This window comes from Anopheles arabiensis, chromosome 3 (assembly GCF_016920715.1).
Source record: "Anopheles arabiensis isolate DONGOLA chromosome 3, AaraD3, whole genome shotgun sequence".
Classification (NCBI taxonomy): Eukaryota; Metazoa; Arthropoda; class Insecta; order Diptera; family Culicidae; genus Anopheles; species Anopheles arabiensis.
In genome coordinates this window covers 90178556-90192980 of record NC_053518.1, presented here as the reverse complement: position 1 = coordinate 90192980, position 14425 = coordinate 90178556, and the positions used below count along the sequence as shown (strand labels likewise).

General features: G+C 41.4%; 1 protein-coding gene across 1 annotated transcript; it reads right to left on the bottom strand.

The window, feature by feature from the left end:
• Positions 1-994: 994 nt before the first annotated feature.
• Positions 995-14400, bottom strand: LOC120900075. Its single transcript, XM_040306630.1, has one exon. It carries the CDS (start codon positions 13447-13449, stop codon positions 2860-2862), a length of 10590 nt encoding a protein of 3529 aa, XP_040162564.1. The 5' UTR covers positions 13450-14400; the 3' UTR covers positions 995-2859.
• Positions 14401-14425: the final 25 nt, after the last annotated feature.

Genomic DNA, 14425 nt, shown 5'->3' with positions numbered 1-14425 from the left:
CAACTAATGCGTGCCTCGAAATTGATAAACGATCTTGTATGATAATGATAATGTTTTTTTTGCTGTGTTGAGTCAACCGAACGAAACCACTAATATAGCAACCTTCGCCAGAAACGCTAAGCTAGAACAATGGTAAGAAAGTAAACAGAACCGTTACGTGTCAACTTATCAAACTTGTCCGCAATTTCACGATAAATCTGCTGATGTTAAGAACAGTACCCAACCAAACTTTTCTATTGGGCAAATGACAAACAAGATTCCAAACGATGAACCCTTTTCGTAATCACCGATTCCTCGCGGAACGGAACGAGCACCGTAAACACTTTGATAAACGTATCAGAAGCACTCAGAAAAATTGATTATTTGTGGAACAAATTTACATGAAAAAACTATATGCAATCTGTAAGATTTTTGATAAAGCAAAAACACTTTCCTCGATGTGACACTTCGCGAACACTGTAGCACAATGATTAAAATGTGACCCAACGGCTCTCTATTTATACGCTAGTTGAAGTAGTATATTTTTATGTGTTATTCTCACGGTGGCTTTCTACTTTGTGCTGGATATTGCGGTTTGTGGTTTCGCTAATCTTAGAGCTGATAATACAGCAAACCAGTGCGGCATGTTAAACTATTAAACAAACGCTTCGTGGTTTTTGCATTGATATGCTTTGTTACATATTGTTAGATTGGTCCGATTATAAGCCTACGCAGTATAATTGTGTGGGTGTTATGTTCACTTCCGAGTGTGCCCAAAAGACTTTCTTTCTTCTGGTTCAGTCCATTTCTTGATCTTGTTCTAGAAATTGTCTCAGTTATTTAATTATCTTTGTTTCTCATTCAACTTTAGATCCCAGTGATTGGTTTATCTTAATTGCTCATTCGAATTCAAGTTGCGTATGTATCTCGAAAAAGAGCGCATCCTAATCACCGATGTTCCTCGATAAATGGCACTAAAACCACTAGATGATATTGTTGATCCGTACATTCTAGATGTGTTTTTCCAGCAGCGGTTTATTAGTTCCTTTCCATCTGCCACTCTTATCACTAATATTTCTACCAACCGGTCTTTTGAGCTCGACTTCTGTCAACCTTCTTTCAACATAACGTTTGGAGTATTTCAGAATTCGAAGCAAATCAGCACGCGTGTCTTTCTGCCTTTGCGTTCAGCTGTGCCCAACCGAAACAATGCTAGTTCATCAGTCGTTGCCTCCGACACTACTTTGCTACGCGCACGAGGATGAACAGCAATATCTGAAGGTAATGCTTGCAATCAGTAGCGTCCATCCGGCAGCCTTTTTCACTCGCAGTCCTACTAACAGTGGCGGATCCAACGACAACCGCTCTAGACGGTCGCCTCGAGCCCCTTCGGTTAGAGGGCCCCGTAAATCGGTAGTGTATTGTATCTAGTATGTATAACAGTTAGCAGAGTACTAGCGATCAGGGTCCCCTGGACAATGGACGTTTGGTCCATGACAATTCACGAGCCTTGGCTGCACAGTTTTTGTAGTGTAGGCCGGTCTATTCTGAAATGCGACACGCAGGCAATTAAGTTTTGTATACTCTATCCGATTTCACTGCCTATGATTATTCCATCTTCAGTATAATCGTAAATGCGATAAGCGCTTATTTCTCAAGAGTTAGCTACGCGTCGCTTATTTTTGATGGCGGGTAAACAACTAAATACAAGAACTAATATAAACCACTGGTTTCCAACCTGAACAATTATGTTCAAGAAGTCTAAAGCTTCTGTCAAAAGCGATGTCAAAAAAATAAATCCCGGTGAAAATTTCAAAAGTTGATAGAGCTCCAAAGGTTGGATGAGAATGAATGAGGGTGTATGACAAAAAGATGGTTGTAGCTTTCGTTACGTTGATGTGAAATTGAAGTGTTTGTATTGGTTTCAAATTAAAATAATTTTTCAATATAATTTACCTACAAATGTATCTCTCCTATAACCTCCAGTAATCGTGTGATAAACAATTAAGCATCTCCTACCCCACTCTATATCAGCGGGTCGCAGAAAATATACAAGCACAACTAAGTTGGATGAACAATGATATTAACGAACACATAAACCTGTAATTTAGGGGCGTAACATTACTCTATCCATATTCCCTTAGCATTCATGAAACCATTTTATCTCCTACGTAGAGATTGAAGCCAATAGGCACAAAGCCTGTAGAAAACGAAATAAAAACCAGATTTTCGCTCCTACCACAAGCTCGCTCTCTTATCTCGCATTGGGTGCAGCAATCGCAGCCGGTCTAGGCTACCGATAGGCTTGGCTGCTGGCGATGTGATTGGTTTATTCCTAAAGCAGAATAATCAGTCATGTATAGAAGGAAGCTTCGGTCCATGTGCGGCGTTAGGCCGCGCAACTTAACGACAGTACCACAAGACCTTCCCGTGCCACTATGGCTATGCGAAAAAAAATCAAAATGAATGTAGTAGCATGCCAGGGGATTCGTAATACGAAGGAGATGTTTCTTCAATGGTTACCCTTATGTCTCTTGTTAAGTGTCCACCTTATTGGGTTCATTGGGCAACCGAGGTTTTTGCCTTACCCTTACGTTTGTGTCTCGGAAAATGATCACTAATTACGAACTCTAAATAAGTACACAGGCAAAACTACTTAAACAGGGACGCTTAAATAACTAGCTGGTTTTCATCCAGCTGAAGCTATAATGTGGCTGGTATAGGTTATGTAGCTATGAAACTAACTCTATATAGTTTAAATGTAGATATCCTTCCGATGCACCTCGTCAATATTTCAAATAAATCCTTATATCTCTTCTGAAAGTTGCACCTATTTCTCATTGCCCTCAAAGTATGTCGAAAATTAAGGAACCAATAAACCTATTCCTCGTTTTCTGTTCTATAAATTTTGGGTCTTCCCACACCGCGCCCCGAAGGTTTGTATTCATATTTAAAATCATATCCTTTCTGTGCACGTTCAAACAACACCTCTGTACTAGTGTTATTAATAATTTTTCTTGCATTTTTTATAACCAACACCTGCTCTTTACTGTACTTGTTTGAGTTGATGTTGTTATCAAATACTCTCAAAACAGAGCTCTTATATTTCTCAAACACTTCTCTCGAATGATCGTTTAATCCTTTCGTGAAATCTACAGTTGCAAGATCAAGTATCCAGTCGGCCTGATTCCTATCGATATCTCCACCTATTTTATGAAACACGTTCACAAACTTATCAACTAGCTGTGTGTGACCGGCGTGGCGTGTGAGCCTTTGGTATAAATCTGGAAAGTCGGTTTTTAGCCTTTCCACCAGGATGGAAACCCGCACCACATGCGCCTGCTGCTGATCCTGTCCAGAGCAGTTTCTGCTCGCCTTGAACATACTGCGCCCCGCTTTGATCAGTTCATCCACAGGAATGTTCGTTATTTCAGCGATTTTTTTCAACTCCCCTGCAAAACGACCCGTATGGTGAGCTACACGCGAATCCAGATGATACTCGGGAGTTCTGGAATCGTTCGTGGCGGGTTGACCTGTTTCGCCTTGCAGCTCATTGGTTGTGGATGATTCATCATCTACGTACGGCGTTTTGCTTAAGCAACGTGCTTTAGGTTTTCCTTTCGATCTATCATTCGACAAGATCACCGTCGGTGCTTTGAATGTACCATCTCCTTTATTGGTCGTGTTGGCAGGGGACTTGCGGGCTCCGCCAACCGCACCATGCTTTAACGGCACACGATGCCATCCCTGTCGAATGTGATGGTGCATGCTGTCATCATGCTGGATGGAATCACACAACATGGACCTGAACGAATCCTCTCCTACAGCTTGCAGATCCGGTATAGCTGTGGCTAGTGCTTCGTACAGACAATTATTACCTGTCGTGGCAACAGTTGACTCTCCAGCTCCGAAAGTGAAATGATTGCCCTTCAGATCTAGGTGAATCTCGGGACCACCCGTTCCAGAACTGAACGATTGTTTTATACCCTTTTCCCCGTGGACAGTGATTGTGAGCCCCGATAACGCACCATGTTGTGCCTGTAGCATTTTATGTATCATTGGAGTACAGGCCCCGACACAAGTCAAATCCATTGGCACGTTTTCCCGGATGATGGTGGCAAACAGAGACGGACTACGAGTCTTGTGCATAATCTTCAGCAATTGACCATGATATTCCTCTGTCAGTTGACGCTTTGTTTCTGCTGTCATATCGGGCCGATTCATCTTCTGTTCGTGTTCGTCCTTCAGCCGGTGAACATCTCTGCTCAATTCCGACTCTATCATGCTGCGTCTAATGTCCTTCAATGCTGAACCTACATGTAAAAGGACACTATTTACGCCCATTTTCAGCACTGGCAGCACAACATGTTGTGCGATCAGTTGCCCAACGTGCTTACTTAACGTCGTTTCCCATTGCTCAACCACTTCCCTTTGAAAGCGCTCAAAATCTTTGCCATTTGCCGGGGTTTCTTTCGATGGAGCTGAGTTCTGCTCAATGTTTGCGAGTTTCCGCTCCATTTCAATGTTAATACTATCAAGCAATTTGTGTGTTGCCTTGCGCATTTTATAGACTTGTGCAACACGATCCACACAATCCATTACTCGACTGATTTGGTTGATCAGCACCATGGCACTGTTTGTGGTACCTGTTTTTTTATTTGCCTTCCCGATTCCTTGCATCACGCTTTGGCTTATTTGCTTGGTGAATGGAAGGAAGGTTTGTGTTGTGTTCTGTTCCATCATGAATGCATTTGTCAAGTCGTTCACGAGGGCTCTAGCGTCATTTTCCCCTAAACGATCGTACGCTTTCTGCAAATTGTGAGCAACCTTGTGATTTGCTACTTCACCCTTAACTCCAGACAAAATGTCCGAGGCTAATGAGTTCAACATGGATTGCAGATGATTTTCAACAACCGTATCCACGGCCGTATTTGCCACAGCAAATGCGACACCTTCTGCCGTTTTGAGCGCCACACGCTTCGCTGTCTCCTTAACGACCGTCCATCCACCAACTGCTTTGATTAACTGCTTTCCAGATGATTCGGCAACCCGTTTGCCACCGTACTCCAGGCTTGGTCCAGCAACTTTATAACCTATGCGAGACATCTTGGCGCCCTGGGAGAGATACATTCCCACACCGGCCGTACCGATCGTAAAAAGCAGACTTTGTAACTTATGCTTTCCGTAATCTTTCCAGCTGAAGTAACCTGACTTAAAAGCACCCACAGCAAACATGATGTCGCTGACACCTTCGCCAATGAAAGCGCCGGCAACGTGAGTCATCATTCCAACCGAATACACCTCTATTATAGCGCCAATTGCTATCTGTGCTACACCAGCCGCTAACACCAGTGAGGTTTTCAATATCATTTCCATGGTCCATTTTTTCTCTCCTAGCTCTAACAGATGCTCTAAGCCGTTTGTGATAAAGATCCGCATCTCATCGATGCTTCCAAAGTTTCCTTTACCATAAAAGTCCATGAGCGATTTCAGCGTGCCTTGCGGAACATTTAATGCTGCTAAGGACGATTTCGACTTACTTAAGACATTCTCAATATGTTTAGCAGTTCCGTTTTCAATTAACAGCAATTGATTGTTAAACCACTTTTCAATCGCAACTCCAACGTCATAGGATTCAAGAAGCCCATGTTTTTGATTGATTGATGCAATGCATGATTTTAAATAGGCTACGCTAGTTCGGTCATCTTTCGAACTGAACCTGTAGCTTGCCAATGCATTCTTTATTTCTTCAGACATGTTATTTGAAGGAGAAAATAACAACAATTCCATTAAGGGGTTTGGAACAATCCAACGGTTTTTAAGCAGCACATCCACCAGGAGCTTGGTGTATTCTTGAGACAAACCAATATCCTTAGAAAGTATGCTTATCCATGCCCCTTTCGACCATGATGTTTTATACATTGCCTTGATTTTACTTTCATCGATCTCATGCGTGGCCATAGGAGGGAGTATTATCTTATGCTCCAGTAAGTCGGTAAAAAACATTTGATGGGGATTGGGCTTCAATTCTATACGAATGTCAGAACAGTTCTCCTCTTCTAGTTGTCGTGCAATGTTTCTCAGAGCTAATCTGTATGCAAAACATGAAGCAAGGACGTTTCTAACGACACTCTCATACACTGAATAGGTGGGAAGCAAGACATCCTGGCTATCGTCATAGTTCATTGGTAGGACAAACGTTTCATCCCTTTTTTGTAGAACATTACGCTTAAGTAGTTCCGCTATGATATTTTTCGCTTCACTCGTTGTAATTCTTGACTTGTTTGTAATATCCTGAACTGTTATAGAATCATAGACAGAAAACATACAATCAGCAATTATATCCTTGTCTATTGTAGCCTTTTCGTTGCATGATAGTAGACCATTTTCTTCAAGAGAGATATACTTCGTTTTACCGATCATATCAATGAGCTTCTCTTTCTCATAGTAAAAGTGTGACTGTTGTTCGTGGATCAACAAGATCTGGCGCTTATCTAGCTTAACAACTGCTTTCACCAGCTGTCCTTTGTCTACCTTTTCATTCAGAACGTTCATTAGAGCAGGATCCATTATTTTGAGCCGTTCTTCATTGATCGCAACATACCTTTCAACATTGTACAGCGCCTTTTGGTTAATAAGTGTTTCCCAAAATTCGCTTCTGCTTGGAAATGAAAATGATTCTCGAATAGCTTTAAGGAATTCTTTGTTATCGATAGGGCCCCTATGTTGAGCTAAGAACTTCTTCAGCTGATCTGCAGGTATCCCGTACTCGACGTGAAGTCTCTGAATCTGATCATTAGGTATGTTATCGATTACTTGAGCCTTCTTTATCATGCCGATTCGTACAAGATCGTCAAAGATTATTCCAGCAACATCCTCCTTTATTTCATAATTAACAAACGATTCAGGATTTACAGCATGACCCAACATATCTTCTATCGATTGAATGAACAGTGAGTATAGATTAATGAGACACTTCTTTTGCTCTTCATAGCCCTCAATCGGTGGTGTGTTATTCTTTAGCTTACACACCATACCTGATGCATGCATTGCATATTTTATATGATCGTTTAAGAGTTTTTCTGCCATACGCAAATCCTTTTTGAAGTCGCCAACGTTCATGTTGTCAAGCGATCGTGTGTATGCACGATAGTAATAAGCGGCTTCGCAAAAACACGGTTCATTCGAGATAACTTTCCCAAACAGTTGCATAGCTGTATTGCGATGCTTCGAATCGTGTTCAGAAATATATTTTCCCAATTTGATCATTTGCATTGGATTTTCTTCAACCCAAGCTGGCCAATAGTTTGCGCTCGTTGCTTTCAGATCATCAAATTGTGATAGAAAGTGCTCCAACAGTTGTTTTACTTCCCGCTTGGAAGCCTCATCTGATGCTTTTCCTATCTGTACATTGTTTTCGTCTAACCAAAACGACCATCTGTCCAAACAACTTTGGAGCAGAATATCCTTCACAGGCTCTGGCGTTTCAGCATTAGCTAAAAGTTTCATTTTTTTCTCGTACAGCTCGTTGAATGCTTCAAAACAATTCTCTTCTGTTTTAATATTGGTTTCGTAATAAGTTTTTATAGCAGATATGCGGAAAAGCTCATCGACATTGCGTTTTTGCTTGAGGGTAAATATCATAGAACGATTGTGCATTTTTCCATCGGCTACCATTATTATCATCCGACCTGATCCCTCATCTCCGCTTCTAGCTGCTCTTCCGAATGCTTGCTCTTCAATTCGAATGTTCACCGGAAGGTATGTTAGTATCACGTGTAACCCTCCGGCCTTCCGAAGGTCGTCGGATATTTTTATATCTGTGCCACGACCTGCCAAGTTGGTAGCAATGATAACGTGTCCCGGTTCCAACTTTCTGTCCCCTTCCGCAACAGTAAACGTTTCATAATCACGTACATAAGTGTGAACGTTTGAGTGCTCCTCAGAATCAAACACCATCTGGAATGATTCAACATCTCTGATCGTTTCACAAATGATCAGGACCGATCTCTTATCAGTTTTTGTGAGTTTATTCACCTCTTGTCGTATTTGTATTTTCCAATCCTCACTGCTCGAACAAATGATAGGTTCATACTCTTCAAACTGCTTCGACTTGGCGGTAGGAACAGTAACAAAGTCAACCCGATGTATCTCCTCAAGCAGATGTCTTTCTCTCTGTGATCCTAACGTTCCTGTTAAACCATAAAGCAGTTCATACATTTTCAAATATGTAACGTTGGAAATGAAAACTGCTTTCAGGCTTTGGGTTGACAGCTTACAACCGTGCTTAAGCTGCAAAAATTGGTGCAACGCCTCATCCCACTGTGAGCTCACCTGATCAGTACCCGTATCCCTGTCGAGAATAATTACATTCGCATTAAGGTCGGCACTTGTTCCAGATCTGTCGACATCCACCACGTAGTACTGTCCCGGGACCATGTACAGTGCTGTTATGGCGCTTGAAATCCAACTGTCCAAGTGTCTCTCCACGAATGCTTTTAGATAATTTGGTATTTTGATGCACGTTTCGCGTTCGACACAAGACGTAAGTAAGAAGCTTAGACGATCTTTGTATTGTGTGAAATCTGGTGTAAGTACTTTTTCTAGTTTGTTGGAATCAATAGCTTTCGTTTGTAATCTTCCTGCGTCATTTATTATTCCAGACTTAACTAATCTCTCCCATAGCACCAATACATTCGATTTTCCCAAAGCATTGTCCAAACTTTGGATATCCTCTTTCTGGATGATTGCATACATGTCACTTAAAACTGATCTTTTAACCGCTTCCATATGTAAATCTTCCGAAAGATCGGTCGGAGTATTGACCATTTGCCAAATGAACAAGTATACCGATTCCAGCTTATCCATACCAGCAATGTCATGCGACAGGTATAGCATATTGTTTCCCTTATCGAGCAACATGCTGTCCACCTCATCGACGATCACATTTTCAAAGCTACGATCACCCAATACATGCTTTCCATAAAATCTGTCTAATAAATAGTCACGTTGAAAGTTTGCCAAATCTCCGTAAATTATTTGATTACATGAGTAAGCTTCCTTTCGCTCCTCTATCTGTTCGCTACAGTTGTGGGAGGCACTAAGACCAAACAATTCGTAGATATCATTGTTGGTGACAGCATCTCGTTGAGCCAGTACTGAGGAGCTGGTGATAATATCTACCTTCTCCCCTAGGAGCGCTTTAATGATCGCGGTCGCTACTACGATCAATGATTTACCTTCGCCTGTAGATACTTGTGCCAAAGTGCTATTCTCGTTGACTAGTAAGGCCAAAATTGTCAATAGCTGGGTGTCTCGTAACTTAAACCCTCTCTTAAGCTCAATTGCCCTACCTATTACAGCAAGCATTTCTTCGTACATGTTTGTATTCGTTTTCTGGTTCTTAACATGGAACTCTTTAACCCATTTATCTACGTCGTTGAGCAAAAAAGAGGATATCAAACTCGTATGTATCGTTCTCTTGTTATTATAAATGCTTGTTACTGAATTTTCAATTTGAGGTAAATGTTTCACTATATTATTTGATGTGTTAGCATTGCCTCTAATGATAGTTGCTATCTGTGAAATATTTAATTCCTTTAAGTTTATCTTGAACTTTTCTTCCATATGTTTAATCCATTTCTTGATACTATATCGACTTAAAAGGTTAATATCATCAACACATAAATTCCACTTTTGTTTATGAAAGCAAGATAGCATGTTTAATAACATAGAATGCGTAAGCTCACTGCGCTTTTCTACCAACGATTCAAATAAATTCTCCATCAACTTGTTTCCATACGTGTTCTCTATGGACAGAACGAAGAACGAAGCAGAAGTTAAGGCTTCCGAGTCATTTCCCCACGTTATAAGAGCTTTTAACTTATGTGTCCAATAGCATTCCTTAAGCACATAAGGCCACTCTGTTAGCTCCAGTTCATCTAGACGAACCGATTCTATTGGAATGTTACTCAGCAAGTGCAAGATATCTTCAACACACTGCGCAGGACAAGGCTTACGAGTAAACTGAGCAGAAAACACTAGCAAAGCTCCCTTATTTTCGATGTTTGACATGTACTTGCGCCATTTGGGCTTTTCCTGCAGCTGTCTCTTGTAGCAGTTCTCCAGCTGCAGCAACACCAGCTCATCTGTCCAACTGCACTGATTGTATGCTGCAACAATCCATGAAAAGGTGTACCTTTCTTGTCTTGCTTCAACAGTGTGAGCAAGTATAGAGTTGATTAAGAAACACAGTTCGTTAGATGACACATGGCTGCCTTCGAAAGAAAAACGCAGTAAGATGCTTTCGAACACTCCATGTTGGCCGGTGTATTTGGGAGAAATGTTCTTCAGACGATGAGCAATTTGGTCCTTCTCATCGGCTGAAAAAAATGCTGCAATCTTTTCAACAGTTATCTCGTCTTCTAAATCTTCAAACATTTTAGCGAAATTTGAACTGTTTCGATAAAATACTTCTCGTTCGAAGTAATTCTCGATGGTCTGTATGTCCTGCATTCCGTTTATCTCCGTCAGAATTCGTCTGAAAATTCGATCCTTGTGCAGACGCTCTTCTTCTAACTGACGGAAACTTTCATTGATTTTCAGTTGAATGAATTCGTTCGATTTGTGTAAAATGTGTGTAATTTTAATGGATTTTGGATTATGATCTTCTATCAGAACAATTTCATTGTCCTCATCCTTGGCATACACCCGAATGTTCACATCATACAAATACGCTAGCAGTATTCTGTAACTTTTGCACATGATTCCTTCCTGCTTTAAGTTGATCTGGAGTATTTCTTGTATTTTTTCATCGGTACAACACCTTTCCCAATCATATTCAGCATTTTCCGCACGCTTCAGTTCATCATACAGTGAGCTTAACACCTTATCTTTTCTAATCAATTCTTCAAGATCTTCCAGCAAACCATCGTCATCAATGCTTTCATTCCACAGACGGAATGCTTCTTGATGTTTAGATTTCTTTAGTTCTGCTGCTAATGATTGCGTTATAGCATCAATATTTCTTTGCTGTTTCTCTAAATAATCCTGATACTCATCATAAAACAGTTTCACACGTTTATTTTCATCTTTTGAGCTATCTGTTTCCATAATGAATGTTTCTACGGCACGTTTGATCGCATTGTCGTTACTTTCTGATGCTTTTGCCATGAATTTGTTAATGTTATCTCGTTGAGCTGGATTGTTTTCAAAAATGTATTGCTTTAAAGTGCCAAGAACGGGATGATAAAATGTGTCATTTTTTTCATCCGTTTCTTCCAGATATCTCGCTACAGTCTGTGCTGTCAATACGAAACGATTCACTGTTGTGTGATAGGTCGGCAGTTCCTGAGTAATTTCTTTTAGAATTGCTGTTTTATACTTGATTTTCAACGTTTCCGTAACGGGCGTTATCTTAGCACTGCAATCCCTTCCAAGCAATCGTTCGAACTGTGATTTTAATGTTTCAAAATGTTCCACCAAAGACACCAGCTCAGGGCGATCAATAGAACGTGTTCGAAGCTGTAGCCAATCGTCTAGATTCAAGTTATTGTTCAATTTGCTGAATATTTCCTCTCGACTAGGATCTTTATACATTTCACCAAGTTTAACAAACTCGTTTCGATCCAGATCAGAAGTATCTTGTGTAAAATTAACAAATCGTTTTATGTCCAGATCCGTGACTCGATCAAGATCTGTGTATTGGCTTTCAACAACTTGCTGCAATGCATCACAATTCAAATATTCTTTCACCTGTTCAGCCAATTCTTGTTGCTTTTCTTTTTCAATCTGCTGTCGTGCTAAACGTTGCTTTTCTTGTTCGATTTGTTGTTGTAAAATGTTTTTCCTTTCTTGTGCGATCCGCTGTTTTTCCAGCTCTTGCTTCTCTTTTTCGATTCGTTGCCTCTCCAATTCCTGCTTTTCTTGCTCAATCCGTTGTTTTTCCAATCGTGCCTTTTCTTTTTCAATCCGTTGTCTCTCCAATTCCTGCTTCCTTTCTCTCTCGATCCGTTGTTTTTCCAAATTTTGTTTTTCAAGTTCTTCCCGTTGTTTCTTTAATTCCTGTTTTTCTCTCTCGATTCGCAGCCGTTCTAATTCTTGCTTTTCTCTCTCGATCCTTTGTTTTTCCAATTGCTGCCTTTCTTGTTCAATTTCTTGCAAGTATTCAGAAAATGCAGCAGCAACGCGCATTCCAGGAATGGATTTCTTCCCTATTGCTTTCGCATGATGCTGTCTTTCGGTACGTGCCTGGGTGTTGTTCCTTTCCTCGAATGCGTTACTAGATTGGTGGTCGATTCTTGATACCTGGAATCCAGCATATCGATAGCTGCTTTCAATGTAAGCCTTATATGGACAATACATTCTGCTGGATGAATTTTCGTCATAGAACGACAGCTGAAGTTTGCTCTTTTCATCTTGTCCATACATCACTGGATTGTCCGCGACCGAGTAATCCACATAACCCATGTCCCAACCATTTTTACCGTGCGCACCATACAATCCACCCTTTCCGTTTTCTCCATCATTGCCCCGGTTGCAGTATGTCTTAATGTCAAACGTACGACCGTCGTATAAACTTTTGATTGTCACTTCGCCAGCAAATCCACCTTGACCTCCCAGCCCATATCCTCCGCCAGCCTGTCCACGCTGGCCAGATGTTCCCTTGTACATCAGAAACGATTGGCAGTTGTAAAACGGTGTGCCTTGCTGAAAAGAAAACGTTATCTCGCAGCCATCGTGCGTTTCCACCTCGATGTAAAGACTATCAAAGAAATCGACACGCCAATCCCTGTGATCCAGTACGTTTTCTCTGTGAGTGGTATAAACGGGAAATATGGGAATTGTTGTAACTAACCACTGTGTCTTAATGTTTCTAGTTAAGTTTCTAATGTTTTTGACAGTGGTGTCTACAAGGTTGGCACGCTGCCACTCCAAAAACTTGGCAGTCGGCGGAAACTTGTCCTTAAAGTCTGCCCTAGAGATACCTTTACCGTCGACGCCCGCCTTTCCATTGCCACCATCCTGACCGTTGCTTCCGTTTGCACCGTACGAAATGATCGTCAATCGTTCGGGGTGTTGAATTGTGTTTGCCTGCAATAAAACGTTACCTCCACTTTCGCCCGGATATCCATCGGCTCCTTGTTTGCCAACACCGTTCCCATCCGTACCGGCATTGGACGTGTAGGTATGGTCGTTATCTTTCCCAGACACATCCCAACGAACCGTAGTGCACACTTTGATTTCGTTCGCCAAAACCACCAGATTTCGCCCATGCCAAACATCGCGAGAAAGATCCACATCGATGGTAAGAATGATGCCAGCAAAGATACGAACCTCTTCAACAGTAGAGTTGGCCAAGAGAGTTTCTATGCGTGATTTAATTTCACTTAGCACGATATGCTTCCCTTTCACTTCAATCACCGTTCGACTGTCCACACTCCTCTCCCGTATCGTCACCGGCAATTCCATGATCGGATGTCTTTTTATGTTATTGCTTATTAGCACGTTTTTTTAATTCACTGATTCACTTTACTGGTAAGCACCAGCCACAACCGCTTATCACTTTATACATTTTCCTTATCAACGACCATATCCCGTATCTTGTTGGATTTGTACGTTAATCGCTTAATAGATTACAGCCGTTTCGAAGAAGTAATCCTTCACGCAGGGCATCAGCACGTTACGCTGTCTTGCTTGGTTTGACGCTACATAACATCAAACTTCACTCAAATTCAATCACATTTGAATAATTTCACAATTTAATCGCAACATTGTCAACCACGCTACTATACTGCTATGGAGTGGAAATTCCGAAGCTGTCAAGGTCACGTTGGTTCACACAACTGCAGAATAACTGAAACCGTCTCCGTCTGCCGGAATCGGCAAGTAAACACAAGCAAAATGCTTTACATTGGGGAATTCCCATCACCACATGCTTATCATTTCGTTTGAAGTCACACGATGAGTATCGTTTTTGCTACATTACATTCTTTCTCAATGAACCAATTTAAACACGTTCTCACTCTCAATTCATATGCACTCGGTCATGCGCACTTCATGACGCCGGCCGGTGTTTACCGGTATTGACACGAACATGTGATGACGCATCCTTTGCAAGATACGCTTAGCTCGACGCACACGATTAGAGAAGGGTAGTGGCCTTAACTCATCTGTTGCGAGCTGTTTAACACGTTTGATATTGCTGTTTTTTCAAAACACTGGTACGATAACTGTGACAAATTGTATTCTTAAACAGAAATTACAGCTGATAAAAGCTTGCCTCAATTCACTGGACGGAACACGCCACACAAACTCACTCCGTGTGTTACCGCTAACAGCACTCGCGACGAAGTGATACGGCGTTTGCATTGCACGATGTTCAAAGCACGATCCAACGCTTGCTTATTTATAGCGCCGCCCGTTCCCAGGCGACAAAGCTTGTTAC